The following is a 19,903-nucleotide window of genomic DNA, read 5'->3' as shown; positions in this document are numbered from 1 at the left end:
GTCATTTTCTTTTTGTATCCATGGTTACCTGACAACCAGGATGCTCCCTGACCGAAGCAAACCTGGCCCACAGGTAGAGAGCTTCCCCATCGTCATACCAGAGAAATATTTTCATTTTGAGGGTTCATTTGGTTGCAGGCTGCTTGGGAACCCAACCGAGAAATTGGTGCATAGGTTAACGTTTTTTCAGTTTAGCCACATCAGTCAGAAATAGTTCCTTTAAATAGTGGCATCATTTTCAAGAGAAAAATTGCAGTAACTTTTAAATTGACACTTTTTGACATTTATGACAAACGGTATACATTTTTAAGGAAAAGTTAAGTGTAATTTTGATAACAGTGGTGTTTACATTTTTTGTGGCTATTTTATGTCATAGACACAACAACTTAATGGATCGTAGTTTTTAATTAAATGTAATTAATTTAATTTAATTTTTTTAACCAATTATCAGGTTATTTAAAGAAAGGTAGATTGGTCCAAAACAAAAAAACTTGCAATATCTCACTGTTATTAAATAATTCACCGCCAGACCAGTTCAAATGGATTTTTGTCGTCTGTAGCCGTCAATGGCAGTGAATGAGTTGAAAATGTTGATGAATTACAATTCTCATATTTTAGCAGGAAACATGATGTTCATGAAGATGATTTGCCTTCATTGCCCCACGTGAAATAATGTGGTGGGCCGGATTGGGCCCCTGGGCCTTGAGTTTGACACCTGCACTTTAATGAAACAAGCCATGTACATTTTTGACAAGAAAACGTTTTTTTTCACCGTTTAAAATGAAGGAGTAAAGAATACTGATTTGTTCATCGCCTTCTGAAAATTGGACTCATCTTGTTTCAGCAACAAAACATCAGTCCACATATAACCAATATATGAACTTTTTGCTGCCAGGCTGCTCCTTGGTGTCCGGGCAAAATCGACGTCGCCCCCCCGCCCCCAAAAAATCTTATCAGTCGGGTTCTATTTCATAGCGAGTCCACCTACCAAAGTTTTGCAATCCTCAAACCTGAAATGTTTGAAACCCTTGCCCGTGCGTCCCGGTGTTGTGGTAAGCCGCAATATTCCAACTGGCCGAGTTTGCGCTCGCCTCGATTGTCACACGCGTCCATCTTGTTCAGCAGTACCAGATGGGACATGACAATGACAGCCCGTCGGTCGGCCCTGCCGCTTCTGTCTGGCCCGATTGATGACGAGGGCTGCAAATGTTTCTGATTCCTTCCCAGATGGTCAATGTTGCTTTGTGTTGTTGGCGATGAGGAGTTGGACTAACAAGCAGGATTCAGCACCCTGAGCAGCGGGGAACGTTGGCGGCCACACTCGCCATTTGTCGCGCAGCTCATAATCATGTTTTGCGCGCAAACAATAGAAACAAGTTACAGTACTCGCTTGTTCATGCTGCTGTTCTCTCTCAAGTTGACCCAGATCAAAAAACAAAACAACAACAAAATAAAACAAAGTTTTATCTGGCAGGCATGCACTAAATTGGACTGAAATGACTGACTTTCTCTTTTGGGTTCTTTTCATTTTTTGGGGGTGATCCAGAGTTAAAATGTTTTTTTTTTTTTTTTGGCAGTACTGTAGTTCTTTCCAGCTATGGGTGCAGTTTCTATCTTTGTCCACTCAGTGGAGGCAAAGTCACAAAATGCAGGACAACACTGCTTGCATTTGCTTGGTTCGAAATTGTCTTATTATTATTTATTATTATGTTATTAATTAAGGGGCACCATTTACAAGATTGCACTGAGATCATTTGTGCTGCATTTGTACACATATTGGCATGCATTATGAAATAATCTGCCTTAGTTTATGAATATTGCCTGTTTTTTTAAGATGCCAAATTAAAAATACTAATCAATTTTTTTTACGAAATTTTATAATCAGAGATACATGTAAACATTTCAAGATAAAATTGTTGTGCTGATTCTGAATGTACCATGTTTTTTTCATCTCTCACATTTATAATAGTAACAAAAATATAATATGTGATATATTTAGCAATATTTATGTCTTGAGGGTGACGTTCAGCAACAGGTGGATTTTTTTCTGACACATGGCTAAAAACGACAACACATATAAATCAAAACAAAAAATGAAAATATCTCAATAAATGGATGTGCTAGTTTGTGTGCTTAGTATGTACTGATTATGAGACGATTTGCTGTGGCTGCACTGAAGCGTCTCATTAGCATTTACTGTGGCAATCGATCGAATGACGTGTTCACGTCGGAGCTTGTTGTCAGTGGGCAGGTGTGAACACACACACACACACACACACACACAAGACTAATTAGCTTCACCACCAATCACACTGGTTGGTACGACACACTGTGCTGATTATTTGTGTGTCGCATTTGCCATGCCTTGATTGCGCCCTTGCAAACACCTCAGGTGGTGAGAAAGCAAGGGGGGGGGGGGGGGCTTGTCTTCTTCCTTTGCATTTTGAGGGACTTAATAGTGTCATCAGGGCATCATTTTCCTGAAAAGGGGCATATTTTAAATCATAAAGTAAGCAGGGCTGACATATTTCAAGAAATATCTTGAAATATGTATCTCTCCTTCTTGCAGCGCGGGTGTAACAGTCTCTGGCTGAAGGAGCTACCTAGTGCTGTCAGGGCGGGCTGGAGAGGGTGGGAGGGACACCTGCGTGTATGATTGGATGCTGACAGCAAGTGTTGCTGCTGTTTGTGTTCAAATTGAAGTCATTGATTAGTTCGTAACTACTGCAGTCTCTGTGTTGGTTGGTTGTTCTGTCGATAGCGTTTCCCGTATGGCTTTCCGAAGGCAAACTCATTAGGTTTGCTGAACCCTTTCGGGGACAGCGGTTGCTACAGTGGACGGCTTATCGTGTTATCGGGTTACAGGGCGCGTGAAAGGGATAAATATATGAGACGGAAATGTCGAGGGTGAACACCTCGAAGCATCTTTTGTCACCAATTGTTCGCAAGGCTCCCATGCGTCAGGGAAAACCTGGAAAATGATCGACCAATTTTCTGGTCATGGAAAACACTGGAAAAAGTCAAATGTGCTGGATAAGCTTAAGTTAGCCTGGAAAATTTGTTTTCGTCCCTCTGCTTTTCCGTTCTGCTTCATCTCTGCTTCGAGCGTGCACAGTGGCGCCACGTGATGCGACCAACCAATCAAATTGCATATTCCCTTCGAACGGATCTGCTATTCAGTGTTTCCGTTTGACTTTGTTGCCAGATTTACAGACTTTTCAGATCCAAGTGAGGAATTATTCTTCAAAGAAGCACAAAAACTAACGACTTCCATTTTAAGTATTAGTATTTAGTATTGCTGTTTATCGAGTGCGAGGTTTTTCTCTCTCTCTCTCTCTCTCTCTCTCTCTCTGTTGTCTCTGTTGAGTGACAGTTAGCTTTAGTATAAGGTAGAATTGTTGAAGATAACACTTAACCAACATTAGGGGTTGGAATTTATGAGAGTGTGTTGTGATAACTTGACTTGTTCTGCAGCTGATGGAAAAAAGCCCTGGAGAAGTACTGGAAAATAATTTCAAGAAAAGAGTGTGGGAACCTTGATTCAATGTTCGTCATACTGCTCTTTTTTGCCAATTCTTCCACTTAAAACTGGGAAATGTTTGCTGGCAACTCCAGACAAAAGAAAAACAAATTTTCAAAAACTTTTTTTGCTCTTCAAAAAAATTCAAAATCTTCAAAATATTTTTTTCTACAATGTGACTTTTTCAAAAGTATTCACCCATTTCTTTCTTGAAAGTATTCCGCATATTTCATAAAAAAAAAATCTATTGTCTACATTTGAATGTGATGAACAAACATGGGCGCCTCGTCACGTTCTTCCTCCCCCTCCCCTTCCTCCTCTTCCTGGTTATCATCGTCATTCTCGCCAAAGAGGGCCACACACATGCACGCACACACAGGCACACACGTGCACACGAGTCTGTCGAGCTCCGTTTTGATGGCCCCGTTGACATGAACTTGGAGGGTCTGGAGATGATGGCCGTGCTGGCTGTGGTGGTCCTCGTCGTGAAGGTGATGGAGCAGTTTGGATTGTTGGACATCGGCCACGCCGGTAAGACGAGCGGGAATGGGTCAAATTCAACTTTGCTGTGTACCTGTTATTTCTGAACAGTATCTTTCAACGTTCATGATTAACCTGCCTATTATGAAGCATCAAGAAGTAACTTTTCAGTTGAAAAAATCGTCGGGCTTAAAAAAAATTATCAGGAGATCCAAAATATTTTTCATTTTTGATATTTGATGATTTTGATGAAAACAAAAATTCATTTTTTGTTGGCTTTTCTTTTGGTGGCGGCGCGGACACCCGCAGCGGCTCCTCTTGTTTTATGTTGAGAGGGAAGAAATTTCATCTGTGCTGTATGTTACACATACAGTGCATTTGACAATAAAGCTTATCCAATCCAATCCAAAACGATTCAGATCATAATCTTCAAAAAAAAATTTGGGGGGGGGGGGGGTGGTGGGGCTTTGCAAATATTTTTTCTCCTGAAATGGCATCCTTTTTTTTCCCCCTCAAAAGTGCCTCAAATGTCTCATCTCGTTTGCTCATCATTTTCATTTTAACCCTTTCATGGACCTTATAACCTGATCACATGACAAGATGTCCCCGAAAGGGTTAATACACCCTCCAATTGTTCCAAACTGACTGAGGAACACTTCCACAAATCGAGGTTTCCTTGTTACGTTTCATCATGAAGATGACATTTTCCCTCTGCATTTGCGATTTGGAGAAGGCATAAGAAACTGCCAGTCGTGGTGTCTGCCGGTCGGAGCCGCCGGCCGGTCCAGGGTCCTGGGTCGCGGCTGCCTTTTTATGTCTCCCGTCGCTGTCCCCGCCGCCATCCTCATCCTTCGTCGGCCGCTGACCTTTTTCGCTGGCCCATCAGACGGGTCGGCGGTCCGCTGACAAACGGCTCGGCGTAAATCGAACGACGGCTGTTCAATGTTATCAGCTCCCGCATGTGGGCCTGCTCTTTTTTTATTTTTTTATTTTTATTGTAACGCTGTCACTCGTTTGTTTTCCTCCTCTTTGAGTAAGCCCATATGAATAGGCCATCGTGGCCGAAAGGTAGGTGGCGCTGTTGGCATCAAAAGATTGGTGAGGGTGGAGCCAACTCAACTGGGGCAAGTTTTAAATCAACAAACAAACAAATAAATAGAGATGACCACACTGAGATTTACACGGTGGACCGCCGCATATTTAGCTGGGGTTATTATTTCTTGGTTTAATTTTTTCCCATGCTTTTACAATGATTGTCAATTAGACAGGGATTATTGCTATTCGCGACCCGGCGCAGCAGGAACGTAACGAGAAATATTTCAGCAGGGTTGCCAGGGTTACATAACACCTCAATAAGGGACGGCCACAAGCTCGCATTTTTATCATTTGCAGTCTAGTAATGCCCTCTGTACGAGTCATTGTTATTTTCTTTTCATGAAATCGTGACTGGATATTACGATAAATGATGACTTCATGGCCATATTTGCTTGTTTGCTCTGGTGTGAATGTCAGGTGTGTTTTGGTATTAGCAGTAAGAAGGCTGGAGCTTGAAATTTGCAATTACTCTCAATTAATTGTATGTCAGCAGCAAGGGCTCGAAGAATATTGCATCCACGTGATCACAGCAAAGAAGTCACAGGTATCAAAATATTCCTCTCGATCTGGGGTGCCCAAATCCAGTCCTCGAGCTCCCCAGGACCGGACTTAAATGTATTTTGGCATATCTCGAAAAAAAAAGGTATGTATTTTCTGCAAAATAACTTTTATAATTTGGAAAATAATTGCATTTTCAAGGGGGAAAAAATATTTCAGAGGAAAAAAGCACTTCTTTTTTGCGAAATTTGTTTTGCATATTTTTAGCAAAAAGTCTATTTTCAAGAAGAAACGTTGCCTATTTTTGCCGTTTTATCTCGCATAAATCTACAACATACGACTTAAACTCATTGCAATTTTTTTTCCAATAATACTCTCAACACAAAAGAACAGTTAGCTGAAATATGAAATGCTTCGTACTCGTGCTGGCAAAGCTCCCGTTTGCTCCTTGTAATTCCGCACCTTCGCCCTTGCACCTCGTCAGCAAAGGCGACAGACTGCTTTCAATCAGCGTCACACTAAGTCACGGCAGGTGTCCCCTAATTGTGTGCCCCCACCCCACCCTTGGCATCAGAAGATGACGGGCCAACCAGCTTTGATTTATGAGCGAGCGAGCTGCACTGTTCACGGTTCACTTGATGCGAGTTAATGAAAATGATGAGATGATGACGTGGGTTGCTGATCGAGTTACACTCTTTCGCTGCTCCTGGTCAACATATTTTCCTTTGCATGTAAAATTGATAAATTAAACATTTTATCCTCATCAACATTAAAGAAAGCACAAAAAAATAAATATAAATCTCTTGATGAACATTGTTGATACAGTAATCCCTCGTTTATCGCGGTTAATGGGGACCAAAACCACCCGCGATAAACGAAAATCCGCGAAGTAGCGTCCAATTAACAGAAATAGATAAAAAATAATTCTTTTTTAAAGTCCGCAAAAGGTCCACGAGAAGCTGCAAAACAACAGCGAGTCACATAGAGCAACATATACAGTACTGTACTCCATGTATATGTAAAAAAAATATATATATTTTTAATATGTTTGAAAAAATCTGCGATGCACTGAACCCGCGATAAACGAACCGCGAAGTAGTGAGGGATCACTGTACTCGCTGCGCACACCCTTACATTGGGAGCGCCACTACCACCTACTGTAGTGGATGTGCAATTATACTTTGGTATGGCAAAAAAAGCTTCTCTAGGGTCACACCCTTCCCTACCCCGAGACCGTACTGTGTACCTCAACCCTGGATGCGTGGGGGGGGGGGGGGTTGCTCAATACCTCAGAAGGGCTGCTGGAGTATTATTGTTTTTCCAAGATACAAGTATGCAATGTTTTTTCAAGAACAAATACAACCTTTTTTTTAAAAATATACTATCCTTCTTAAATTTCTGATCTTTCTCAAGAACATACCCTTGTTCCTTTGAAGAACATGTTTTACATCTAAAAAAAAAAGAAAATGTTTTTTTCATTCTTAACTTTCAAATTTTGCACCATCAACCAATCGGTCAGTGTAATGATTCCTTCCTTTCGGTGGACAGTTTTGAAAGTAGCAGCAGTTTTTCAAAAGGGCCAGTAGGTGGTGGTATGCTCTGTTATTTGCTGCTGACCCCCCCAGCATCGCAAACATGTAGTAGGGAAAAGGTCCCACATCATAAGTAAATGGTAATGAAGTGTTCCAGAGGCGTGTATCACGTTCTCTTGGCATCACTCCTCCCTTCCTCCTTGCCTCCCTCGCTTCCTCACACCTCCCTTCATCCTCCTCCCTCACCATCCTCCCATCGCTCGCTGCTTCTCAAGCGCAAGAGCGGAGTTTGCTCCCACTGCGTTCCCGTCAGAGTTGTCTGGATCGAGTTCACGTCCTCGCCGACGCTAAAGCGATTGCTTTGGTGACCCGACACTTTTGAGGTGACAGCGTCGACCGGGATTTAGAAAGTGGGCAGGCAGGAGACTGGTGCCAGAGGGTGCCCGGCTTGTGCGCCCGGGCCCGTCCGGCTTAGCGCTGGAGTGGGCACAGGGGAACTGGAGCGCGGGACCAGGCGCCAGCCCTGGTGGCTTTGAAGGTGAGGAAGGGGACGGCTCCGGCTCGGGGCAGGGGGGCGACGAGTGGTCCGAGAGCGGCTCGGTGCTGAGCGCCATCTGGGAGACGGAGGGGCTGCAGACGGTGGGCATCGTGGTACTGGTGGTCGCTTCCATCAAGCTGCTGCACATCCTGGGGATCATCAACTTCTCCGAGGGTAAGACCCCAAGGAACAAGTGTTCCAACATACGGGGTGTCCCAAGTAAATGTACGAAGTCTTCATTTTGGGGTCTTTATTGACACAAACTAGCCTAATGAACTCAATTCAAGAAAGTAAAATTGAATGGAAGGCATTGAAGATGCATTTCAAACTGGGTTCGACAATTTTCAAAATCACAGCAGATGACGTTCATGGGGAAAAAAGAAAAGAAAATAAAAGTTGACTTCCTATTGTGAAAAAGTGTTTTGGACCGATCGGTAAAAAACAATTAGCCTAGTTTCTGTCGTATAAAACTGTCAAGTATTCTATTTGCAATAACTATCAAGAACTCTGTCTTAAAAAAAATAAACTGCTTTGGATCCTGTTGTAAAGAACTGTCGACTGCACTGTCTAAAAAAAACAAAACAGTTAAGTTCCTGTCTCATACTCCATCATTAAGAAAAAACCAAAACTGTCTGATACCCGTCTTAACCCTTTCAGGGACAGCAATCACTACAGTGGACAGCTTACCATGTTATCACGTTACAGGGCGCATGAAAGGGTTCAAGTCATGTCTCGTGTCTACTGTTGACTTGCAACTGTTTAGCACTGTTGAGAACAATTTGCAAGTACTTGTTGCGTACAGTCGAACTGTCAAGTCCCCGTCAGAAAGAGCAGTCAGTACCCATTGTGGAACTGTCTCGTTCCATCATAGATTTGTCTCGTTGCTTGTTGTATAATGGTCTACTACCTGTCATTTGTGTTCATGTTTTGGTTTAATTTGTCGTCGCGTGACAAGAGTGTATTTTACTTTTGATTTCTTGACATTTTCTATACATTACGGATCATTAGGAATTTTGAGCTGATGGCTTTCAATTTCCTCATTCAGCTTATCGACTGTGGCTGTTTTTGTGGTCTAAGCCTTGCCTTTGCGACCTCAAAATAAAATCCAATGACTTGAGCTAGCCCGTGCAGATCCAGCCAAGTATCGATAGTTTTGATACCAAAGAGAGTATCGGTATTGTATCGATACTCTCTTCCTTCCAATCCTTTATATTTATTTTTTGTGGTTTGTCATAGTTTCCTCACACATTAGAGATGCACTTGTCACCAGTGACAGGCGGGAACAGCAACACAGGAGGACAGTTGAAGGAAGCATGAGAGGAAGAAGGATGGCGGAAAGAAAGGGAAAGTTTATTATATCAAATTTCATTTTGAAATCATAACCGGAGTTAGACTTCAATCAGAGGTGAGCCGTGGCTCAGCTTAATGTGTTTGTCACATTTTATGACAGGTTCAAGTTCAAACTAAATACTATTTGTATTTTTTTTTCCTATGGACTTTCAAAAGAGTCAGTTACATTTACTAAAATGTAGGTGGGGTTGAGAATATGAAGTTCCACTGTTGCTGTTCGATGCCCTTTTTATGAGTGAATACACTTTTGTCAAATGAGTTCTCATCAAAAGAATGGAAATGATTCCGTTTTGGAAAAGGATCTATATTTTTTATGTCTATATGTATAAATATGGTCTTCACCATATTTATTTTCAAAGAATCATTTTTACAGGGCGAATGATATAAAATACCAGATTTTTGTGAACCTAAAAGTACTCGGCGTAGGAATTGGTGAGACGAGCTCCAGTATCAAACCAAACCAAAACATACGTCCACATAGGATGGTCAAAGAGTGATTTTATTTAGTTCGAGTAGTTATTTTTGGGACACGCTGTAGAGGCAAATGATTAAAATCTGCTGAGGGAACCGGTCTGCAGTGGGGAGACTTGAACGCCGTCTCATATGCATCTCAAGGAAAAGCCGTCTAATTAGCGAGGCCGCTGTAAAACTCACTCAAAGCGTCAGGCTCAAGCAAACGCTTTAATCCCGACCGCGGTCATCTCATTAAATCAACCTGGACCGATGACACATCTTGGCGTGCTTTCAATTAGAATGAGGCAATTGTATGTATTTGCCTCATTCTAATTGGGATGCGAGCATACTTCTTGTAGACGGAGCGCAAGTTTTGCCTCCCAATCGGAAATCGATGAGGCCAGACGACCTCCATGTGTCGTTATCAGCACGCCGGGTGTCTGGAGGGATAATCGCCGCGGTAAACTCACCTGTCTGAGAAGTTCAGAGAAGCGAGAAAAAAAAAATCATTTTACAATTATGGAACTGTCGAGATGGTCAATAATGGTACACAGATGCTTATTTCGTCTGGAAAATCATATCGGAGAGGAATAATCTTCACCTATGTCTGACATGGCCTGGAAATCCAGACTCATCGCTGTACCATCTCATCAAGCGGGCCAAACATGAGCAAATTGACAGCGAAATGACCCAATCGGGGAAAAGAGAACGTGACATTGGAAAAAAAATAAACAGTTCTGAAAGAATGCTTCCCGTGCCGTCAGCTGCTCAGGTTGTAAGGATTCTGGTTAAACTGATTTCAAGATGCACCATTTTCAACGAGGATAGACAGCACAAAGGAGACGTCACAACAAATAAGCAAATTTGATTGGACGGTTCCTTTTGAACCGAGGCCCAGCCGTGGTGAAGGCGGTGCTTTCCAGACTCGCTTTCTCAGTGGGCGTGGCTTGACAGGCTCAGTCTGACACGGTATATAGATCACTTGGAGTATCTCATATACACTTTGTGGCTGTGACTTTATCATATTTTTATTCATACTAGGACTGTCTTATACTTGTTGTTGAACTGTCTACTATCCCTTAGAGCACTGGTGTCAAACTCGAGGTCAAGGGGCCAGATCTGGCCCGTCACATCATTTTAAGTGGCCCTCGAAAGCAGCTCAAACATGTCAACTTCCACAAGTTCTCTACTACTCTGTCACACTGTTGTCTAGTACCTTGTTGTAAAATTGTCTGCTTCCCTGTCGGAAAGACTGTGGAGTACTCACTGTAAATAACTGGCTAGTACCCATTGATAGAATTGTCTAGTACCCATTGTGGAACAGTCTAGTACCCGCTGTTTGTCTTAATATTTTCATCAGACTATATTTATTGTCATATTTAAAATTTAGTTTTGGTTCGGTTTGTTGCATTTCTTGACATGATTTATTTTTGGGAACGATTAGGTTTTTTATATATATATATATATATTTTTTTAGCTGTTTTGTAATTGCCAACTATAAAGGGCTAATGAATGGACTCCAAGCGAACGGCGACACACAAAAAGACATGCATGACCTTTCTTTCCCCCTTGATTCTGTTTATTCTCCTGGGGTTGATTTGGGAGGCATCAAGGAGTAGTTTTTTGAAATTGCACACATGGTTGAACATGCGTCCGTGCCCACAGCTGCGCTCCCCCAAAAATGCCACCTGAGCAATTTCATCTGGACGCCGTTAGACATCCATTTTTGTGAATTCACCGTTAGCAAATTATCACACGCTTGTTTTTTTTTTGTGTGTGTGTGTGTGGAGTGCAGAAGTGCTCCGCTTTGTGCTGACTCAGCCACTTTAGCTCCATCCATCATTTTGGTTGGTTCGCTTAATTGGTGTTGGGTCTTTTTTGGGGGGGGATGCCTTTTTTTTTTTTTTTTTAAAGCTGTATCTGGTCCACAAATCCATTCAAAGGACAACAAGAGTGTGGCGCAATTAGCCTTTTGGCTATTTTCCTCAACTCCTTTTCAGCCCGTCGAAGTGATTGACGTGGCCTTTTGCTGGCGTCCCTTGGGGGTGGTCACACACAGGTAAGGCTGCGGTAGATTGAAAGTACGAGGCAATCACTTTGGATGAAAACATCTCTGCTAATAGAATGCGATTGAGACGATCGCGCTGCTGATGTGGATCAAGAGAAGACAGATAGGGAGCGGGGATGATTGGCACTGTTGTCAGACTATCTTGACAAAAGTATTAAAACACCTGGCTTTATACTTGCAAAATAGGGCGGCTGCTTTTGTTGTTGGGCAATAAGATCTCAATATTGGAGTACGGTGTATTAAAACTTGCCCTGTGCATTTTGCCATTTCTCGTGGGGCTTATAATGGCACCAAACATGTTGGCCTATTCATATTCTTGCAGGATTTTTTTGCATGTCAGCCAGTAGCACTTATTAGATGTTTGAAAGTAAATGAACATTTCAGGAACCCTCTGTGGAAATAAGAAGGTGACAGATTGGCAGGGACATTTGTCGATGAGGACAAAATGAAGATGAAATAAAAAATAAAAAAAATCTGTCCTTTTTAATGTTCTACAGTAATTTGTAATAACGTTTAAGTATTTTTTTTCGAATTTTACTCACTTTTCAATAAATTAAACACATTTTGATGAAAAAAAAGGACAGACACATTTGAACAAATTTAGTGAAAAAAGAAATGAAAAAAAGAATTCAGAAATCTTACTCATGAAATGCTCACTGGGCCCCCGTTGTATGTTTATCCTGTCAAGGTGGCGAGTCTGTCTATGTAAAGCCATACACAGAATGAACTGCCGCATGTCTTTTTAAAATGTTGCGTACATTTTCCCGTCTGTCGTAAAACGCTGCAGGCACTTTTATTAAATGACGACGATGACATATGGCTCAGGAGGACTCGCTCGTGTTGGGGCTTGTTTGCGCACCCACCTCCAGAATCCTCTGTGTGCGTTATCTGATTGGATGGGGGAGGGGGGAGGTGGTGCGGTGGGAGTCTTTTTTTTTTTCATTACACAGCGGGGACTTTGTTTGGATTTCTTTTGCTTTATGGACTGAGCCTGTATGGATGCTAATCAGCATGCTGCAGCAACACTCAATTATTTGCATTCAGATAATCGCACTTGAGTCAAACTGTCTAGTATCCCGACATAGACTCACACTTGCCAATTTCTCCAACCGGTCGTAGAAACATCTCTGAAGTTCCTGTACTGTCCACTGCTCTGCTGTAAAACTGGCTTGTACCACTTAAGAATTGTTTAGTACTTTTTAGATCTGTCATAGGACTGTCTGGCACCCGCCATAGTACCATATCGCAACTGCCGTAGAACTATTGAATCCCCTGTTGAAGAAGAGTCTAGTATTTTGTCCTGAAACTGTCTCGTGCACAGTTGTCGAAATATCCAGTGTCCTTTTATTCAAACTGTCGGGTAAACATCACAGAATTGTCAACTACCGCTCTTAGAAATGACTTGGACTCAATGTAGCACAATCTGGTTGTGTCGTAGAACGGTCTCCTCTTTTGTGGCCTCTATCCAGGAAATTTTCTGACAATGGCATTTCAGCATTGTCAGAAAATGGTGGCGTGTTGATATACGTGGCCCTCCCGTGGAGATGAACTGGCTGATACACGGACTTCTATATTAGGAGTACCCGCGCGGCTGTGCGGCGGCTGGCGTTGAGATAAGATCGGGTGTCGGGTTACGTTCAGGTGCTGACATTTTGTTGCTGGGTTTGCTTGGTGCACTTCAACTGGGATTTGAGGGGCATTGAGTTTCATATCACATTCTCTCTTTTGCACAGTGATCGTCATGCGCCTTATTGCACGCTGTCACGTGCACTGGAATTATGACTTTCTTCCAGATTAAAATTATTATGATCATCCCCGCGGGAATCCGCAATGACGGAATTTACTGCGGAATTGAAAGCAGTCCGAGGAAATAAGGGCGAGGTGCAGAATAATACATTTACATGTCATTTCCAACGCGGCAGCTAAATGTCACGCAAGCTAAGTTCATACTGCAGGGCCTTATTATTATTCTTTTTTTTTTTAAACCCCCTTTTTACATTCTCGTTCACATTACAAAAACGAATGCGTTCTCAAACGTTTCCTGAACGCGTCTTTGATACGATGCGCATGCAAAGCATGACGTCGAGTACACACGCAAAAGATGATGACAAGTGTCAGAGCTTACAAAACATGATCCACCGCTCATTAAAAAAAAAAAATTGTCATCTTATATCAACAGAGGAGCGATGCAGGAGGCGGTGGAATTCTTATGGGGAAATGAGGCGACATGTTTGTTTTCCGTTCATTTCGTGGAGGCGTCCAGTAAAAGAGGTCACATCACGGACACGTCCACTAAGGATGATGTCACGTCATTACCACGCGTCATGAATGAACTTTCTGTGTGGTTAAATTACATTTCTGAACATACCGAATGCAGTATGTTGACAATATCCAGGTCAAGTGGCTAGTTTACAATTTAAATCTTTGCTTTGGTTCGCTCTCATTCTGCCTCTGAGCCATAGTTTGGTGAAATTTTTGCCCTTTATAAGGAATAAAAATAAAATTGAATTATTGTAATTAATATTATAAATATTAAATAAATGTTTGCTAGAGGGAAAAGCGAATACTGTTGTTGATTGATTTATTTCCACAATATTCCACAGTGTTTTTGGTTTTGCAGATAATTCCCCAAAAGTGCACTAATTCGCTTTAGAGCTGGTCTTTTTTTTTTTTTTAATGGCCACGGAATATCAACTTTCAAACCGCGTAATCAGTATTGTTCTCTGTGCAAGCAACACTTTTTTTCTCTGCAGATTCCTGCGGGGACTACTACGTGTCACTCGATCACACTGTCCTACTTTTATTGAGCTAAAACAACAATAAAATAACAAAATATGTCCACTCTGTAGCTGTTTTCACTGGCTAAAATGTACCGACCAATATGAGTCGGCGTGAGGGATGCCGTCCGTGTGCTCTGCTGCGTATCGTCGGAGTGACCCCTCGAGGGAGACCAAAGTATGAAATGCTCCGTGCAGGTCATTGTGTGTGTTTCTAGGCCACGCAGTCTCATCAAGTATAAATAAGCAGCTCCTTTTCAGGGTTCAGGGAGCTTGTTTGTCGGGCCAGCGAGGTTTAATCTTTACTTGCAGATAAATGACAAACCTGGAGGCGATTGGCCTGCCATTTGATCCTTTCCAGCTTCCACTTCCCTCTGTTCACTTGTTTTGATATTGATGAAACAGGTGCAAAAAAAACAACATCAACATTGCGCTGTGGTCTGCAAAGTTGGCCATGCTGCATCCTATGCTAATTATATTTTGCTGAGCTTTTTGTCTTGTGTTTATAAACCCTGGCGCGGCGTTCAATCTTAATAATCCCTTTCTGTGTTGCTGTGAGGCGGAGGGGAGAAATGGCTATGACAGCATCTCGCTGAGTACAAGGTTTATTTGGAGGGAAAAGAAGGCAAAAGTGCAACGGGGCGGTGTGTTTGTTTGAATGAACGGGCCTTTGACAACTATTTCCACCGTCAATGTTTCATGGGAATTTCTCTCTGAACGTTCTTGACTCCTGCGGTGTATAATCGGAGTGGATATACGGCCACTCAGCTTCCCATTCAAAACCGTTTTTCGTGTGTGTGACTGCGTACAAATGCACTCAAGCTGCATACTGGATTCTTCAGGTCAACAACACCAAAATGCAGTGCAAAGCTGATCTGGAAGACGTAAAAAGTCCAATTCAGACATCCCTTGTCCCGACATTTTGTGGATTATTATGAGGGAACCTAACCTTTGTTCTTCACGAAACTTGCCTAGTCACTCTTTTTGTGCTTGTTTTGAAACACTCCACGATGAAAATATGAAATGTAGGATCATTTGCGCTTCGTGCGTACAGTTTCTGGTTGATACAATGAACCCCCAACGATCGTGAGTGATTCGTTCCAGACCCGCCCACAAAATGTGAAGTATTTTAGTTATACGCTTCCCAAACACTTTTACAGTAAATTGACTCAAAAACATTTTGTACAGCACAGGTTTCAAACTCAAGGCACGGGGGCCAGATCTGGCCCACCAGATCATTGTAAAGTATTCCTTCGTCGAAAAATCTGTTAGCCTAAAGAGATTTCCGTCTCTTCATAAACACATTAGCTAAACCCCAGTGGAACGGAAAAAGACACCATGGACGAGACTACTATTGTAGTAGAAAAATATATTTGGACAGAAAAAAGGAAAAACAACACAGATTACCAATGAGAGCGTGTCCGTCCGACCTCGAGCGTCGTGTTGTCTGTCCTAGCTTAGCTGTTGTCTCGGCTAGGCTAGCTTAGCTCTTGTCGTAGATCAAAGCTTCTTTGATCTGTAACGTTGCGTCGGCGCTGATTGGTTGAAGCCAAAAGACGCGTCCGTGCGTACATGTCCGCGCTGACGCACGCACAGCAAAGAGCAGCGGACTATCGACTGGTGAGTCGCGCTTCGCTCAAGTGGCGTCGCTACAAGCCTTGCAAACCTAAATTTCGTAGTCAAGCTGGACCACGTATACTCAATGAAAATACTTGACAACTATTTCAGTTTCGATTGCAATTGAAAAATTTAAACGCGGAAGATGTGCAACTGTAGAGGCTCTTTGGATTTGTCTGTATACTGTAGAAACCCATAAACGCTTAAAAATGGCAGCGTTAGCGGATGCTTGAATAGTCAATTGCGATATAGCGGGGGCTTCACCGGAGTGTATTTGTCTGGCACCCTCAAATAATTTGTCTTCCGGGCCAACACTTTGTCCTTGAGCTCCAGGCCAGAACGGCTGGCTCCCCGCGGTGCGAGGAAAGCTTCCAAATTGACGTCCGGCTGCTATCAAAGTCAGCGAAAGCCTCGCAAGGGTGTGAAAAGTGAAGCGTTGCGTCAGCCAGGTAACCGATTAATCAAAGTGGCCCAAAGACGTAAACAAAATGTCTCCCTCATTGCTGAGAAATGCTTCGGGCGCAGTAATGGTTGCCATCTGCACTCGGCATCGATGCTCCACATCACAAATGTCGACTTTTTTTTTAATTCCCTTCCCCATTAGCAAGCTGGGGTAGATGCGTTTGGCAGTAGTTTTCGGATGCTTGCTGTTGTGAGTCTGTCCAAGAAATAACAATTAAAAAGTTGATTGGGAAGTGTTTTTTTTTGTTTTGTTTTTTTTACAACCAAATTGATGCTTTTGTCCTTTTTATGAGGCCATTTTATCTGCCTGTTCAAAGATACACTCGCAACCACCACACTTTTTTACTGGCCAGATTACCCAAGCGTGTCGCTCCTTGAACAATTAGGTACAGTGGCTGTAAAATGGCTACACACCCCTGTCTAAATGCCAGGTTTTTCTAAAAAAAACAAAAAAAGCACAAAATTAATTAATTTCAAAAGTTCCCCCTCTATGGATGTGACTTAATAATTTTTATTATATTTGTGATTATAGTTTTAAATAAAGAATGAAAATAATGTTGAAATAAACAATTACAATAATGGGTAATCCTCTTATAAATGGCGACGTCGCTGTGTTCCTCACATGTACAAGTTAATTGGGAGTTGGCCCATGTGCCGACCGTATTTCAAGTGTCTCTGAGTAACCCCAAATAAAATTCAGCCGCTGGACTTGATATATCCAGTGTAGATAATGTGTGTCACTGTGCAAAATTCACAGTTTGCGGCATACCTCCATTGGAGGATCACATTTGACATCGGGTGCGGTAATGGAACATAATTTAAATCATAAAAGTGTGGGGGGGGGGGGGTTGTGTGTTAACAGGAACACATTTAATGCTATCTCGAAAAAAAAGAACTGTACCATTAAATTAAAAAAATATGTTTGCAATGAACCCCCCCCCCCCCCCCACACACACACACAAAAAAATACATATAAGATAAGACAAGATAAGATATCCTTTATTTGTCCCACACTGGGGAAATTTACAGTCTACAGCAGCAAGATTGTGGGTATAAAGAAGAAAGAAGAAAAACAAAGTGTTTGCAATATTTGCATATTTGGTGCTGTATAAGAATGTCAACCTTCTATTATTAGGAATGTGCAACATGATTGTTTTTTCTTCTTTTTCGGAAACAAATGATGCAAAAAAAAAAAAAAGTTAACAATTGATCAGTTTGAATTGGATCACATTGCATATCATCCATGAGTCACGATGCCCGCAAGCCAGAATCTGAGCCTCACTGTATTTGTTTACACTTCCTGTGACTTGACACGTTTGTGTTGCGGGGGGAAGAAAAAATCCAGGTGTTCGACATATTTGTACTGAACTCGGATTGTATCAAACAAAATTTTCTTTAAAATTAAGATTTTTTATTTGGAAACTGTCCATGAGAATTTAGTGAACCTCCGATCAACGATTAGATGGGGAAACACGCTTGTTGAATTGTCACCACGCCGTCGAAAATCATCCGTTGGCACACGGCCCAATGAGATATCGCTGTGGCGCTTCCGCACGAGAGGAGGTCAGCGGTCTCAAGTTCTGCTGACCCAGTGGCAGACTTTTGAATAAGTCATACCGACCGGTGATGTCACGCTCACGGCACCCTTCAACTTGTTTACAGGTGTCGTTTTGCTTGCCTTCATTCCAAATCAGTGGCCTTGCTTCCTCTGCAGCCGTGTTGTTGCCCTGAAGAAAGATGGCCGCCCTTGCCCGCCCCTCCTGACTCCGTTGCCACAGTAACCGCATCCCCGTGTACTTGTGCTCTCCAGGTCACCCATCGATCGTTCACAGGCGCGGGGTGAGGGCTTGCCTCATGAGGCTGCTCCCATGCGCCGCCGCCAAGTCGCCGTCTGGCGCCGGACAAAGCAAGTGGCTCCTTCTCCGGCTCTCCTTCATTTCTTTTGTCAAAAATGCTTAGTGCAACTTAACTCATTCAGTACCAGCTAATTCTGCACCATGTCTGAAAAGACGTTTAAAAACGTCTTTGGGAGTGAATGAGTGAAGAGCTATCAATCACCGTCATGGCACCGCCATGTGACCTGAGTAAACGTCCCCCTCACGTGTGACTTAAACCAATCAGAGCTCTTGAGAAAACTGGGGAAATGGCTTGAATGAGGTTTTTAGGCTTCTGGTTCGATTCAGTTCATTAAAAAACAGACTTGGAAAATTAGACATTGTCAACAAGTTCATGAAGACTTGCTGATTCGAGACGTTTTCTTTTGACTTGTGGAGTGAACGCTTGGTAGCAGGTTAGAGAAGATGTTTGGCAAAATTACTTCAAGACACCCTTTTAAATGACCCAAAGTGAAACTAGCGTAGTACCGTATTTTCCGCACGATAAGCCGCACCTAAAATCATTCAATTTTCTCCAAAGCCGAGAGTAATAATAATAATAATAATAATAATACATTTTATTTATAAGCGCCTTTCAAAACCCAAGGACTCTTTACAATAACAAAAACCACAAAACAATACGTTTTGAGTGCGACTTATAATCCGATGCGCCTTCTATATGGATCAATATTCTGATTTCTTGGATGTAGTATTTTAAATGTCCTGTCAAGCGGTTGTGAAAGCGCGATAGAAACAAATCTGTATTGTAATGTATTGTGTTGTGTCGTATTCTCTTCAGCGTAGCTCCATCTAGTGGATGCATAATGCAACTGCAGCTACTATTGTAGCTTCTATTCTGTCCGCCTTATAATGTGCACTGCACCCTACATATGAAAACAGTTTTAAAATAGGCCATTCATTGACGGTGCGCCTTATACGCCGAAGCGCCTTATAGTTTTTTTTTTCTTTCTTCTTTTTTTGTGAATCTTCACGTTTCGGCTCATGGGTTCCCAGAGGTCATTTTGGGAATCACTGCACTTTTTAATACTGTCACATTATATCCTTTCTTGATTTTTCAATCAGAAGCAGACTCATCTTTATTGGCCAAGTATTTAGAACACACAACGAATTTGTCCCCGGTATTATAGGCTACACGAGTATTACAATTAACAAGCAACTACGATAAACAAAAGGCTTGACTTGTAAGTATCGACAGACTTTCCGTAATATAAGTTGGACCATTGTGAAATGACAGCAGGGCCATCAAGCAGAGATAAGGTTGCGCAGTTTGTGCGGGTAATTGTCGCGCCATTTTAATGTCACTAGTCGTAGTAATTGCAATACCACTTTAGGTGTGCAATTATTCAGAAAGTCCTTGAGCGCTTGAAAGTGGCTGGTGCTGTTCAAGCATGTAGAGAGCTGGCGCTGCAATGATCAGTGCGCTAAGACTGTTACACGGGGTGTGCGAAAAATGCAAAAAGCCACTAGAGATTTGAGTCACTGTTTGGGGAGTTGATGGCGAGCGGAAAGAAGCTATTTGAATGTCTGCTGGTTTTGGTGTTGAGGTGTTGAAATGCGACTCCTCTGTAAACGTCGGCTGTACAGATGCCATGTGTGCTCGGCTGCCGATGTGTGTTGT

At 42.3% G+C, this 19,903-nt stretch overlaps 1 protein-coding gene across 7 annotated transcripts in view; it reads left to right on the top strand.

The window, feature by feature from the left end:
* kcnip4a (potassium voltage-gated channel interacting protein 4a) overlaps positions 1-19,903 on the top strand; it is a 51,915-nt gene that overhangs the window by 25,560 nt on the left and 6,452 nt on the right. The window contains exon 2 of one of the 7 annotated variants that reach the window (XM_086104819.1): positions 18,201-18,296. The exons of the other annotated variants lie outside the window; for them this stretch is intronic. Coding sequence (XP_085960945.1) covers positions 18,201-18,296 — 96 coding nt within the window. The remainder of the gene's footprint in view (positions 1-18,200; positions 18,297-19,903) is intronic. 7 annotated transcript variants of the gene reach the window in all.

The sequence above is a fragment of the Hippocampus guttulatus genome, chromosome 2, assembly GCF_054856545.1.
Source record: "Hippocampus guttulatus isolate MCC_2025c chromosome 2, RoL_Hgut_1.0, whole genome shotgun sequence".
NCBI classification, from domain to species: domain Eukaryota; kingdom Metazoa; phylum Chordata; class Actinopteri; order Syngnathiformes; family Syngnathidae; genus Hippocampus; species Hippocampus guttulatus.
This window is presented reverse-complemented; position numbering and strand designations above follow the sequence as displayed.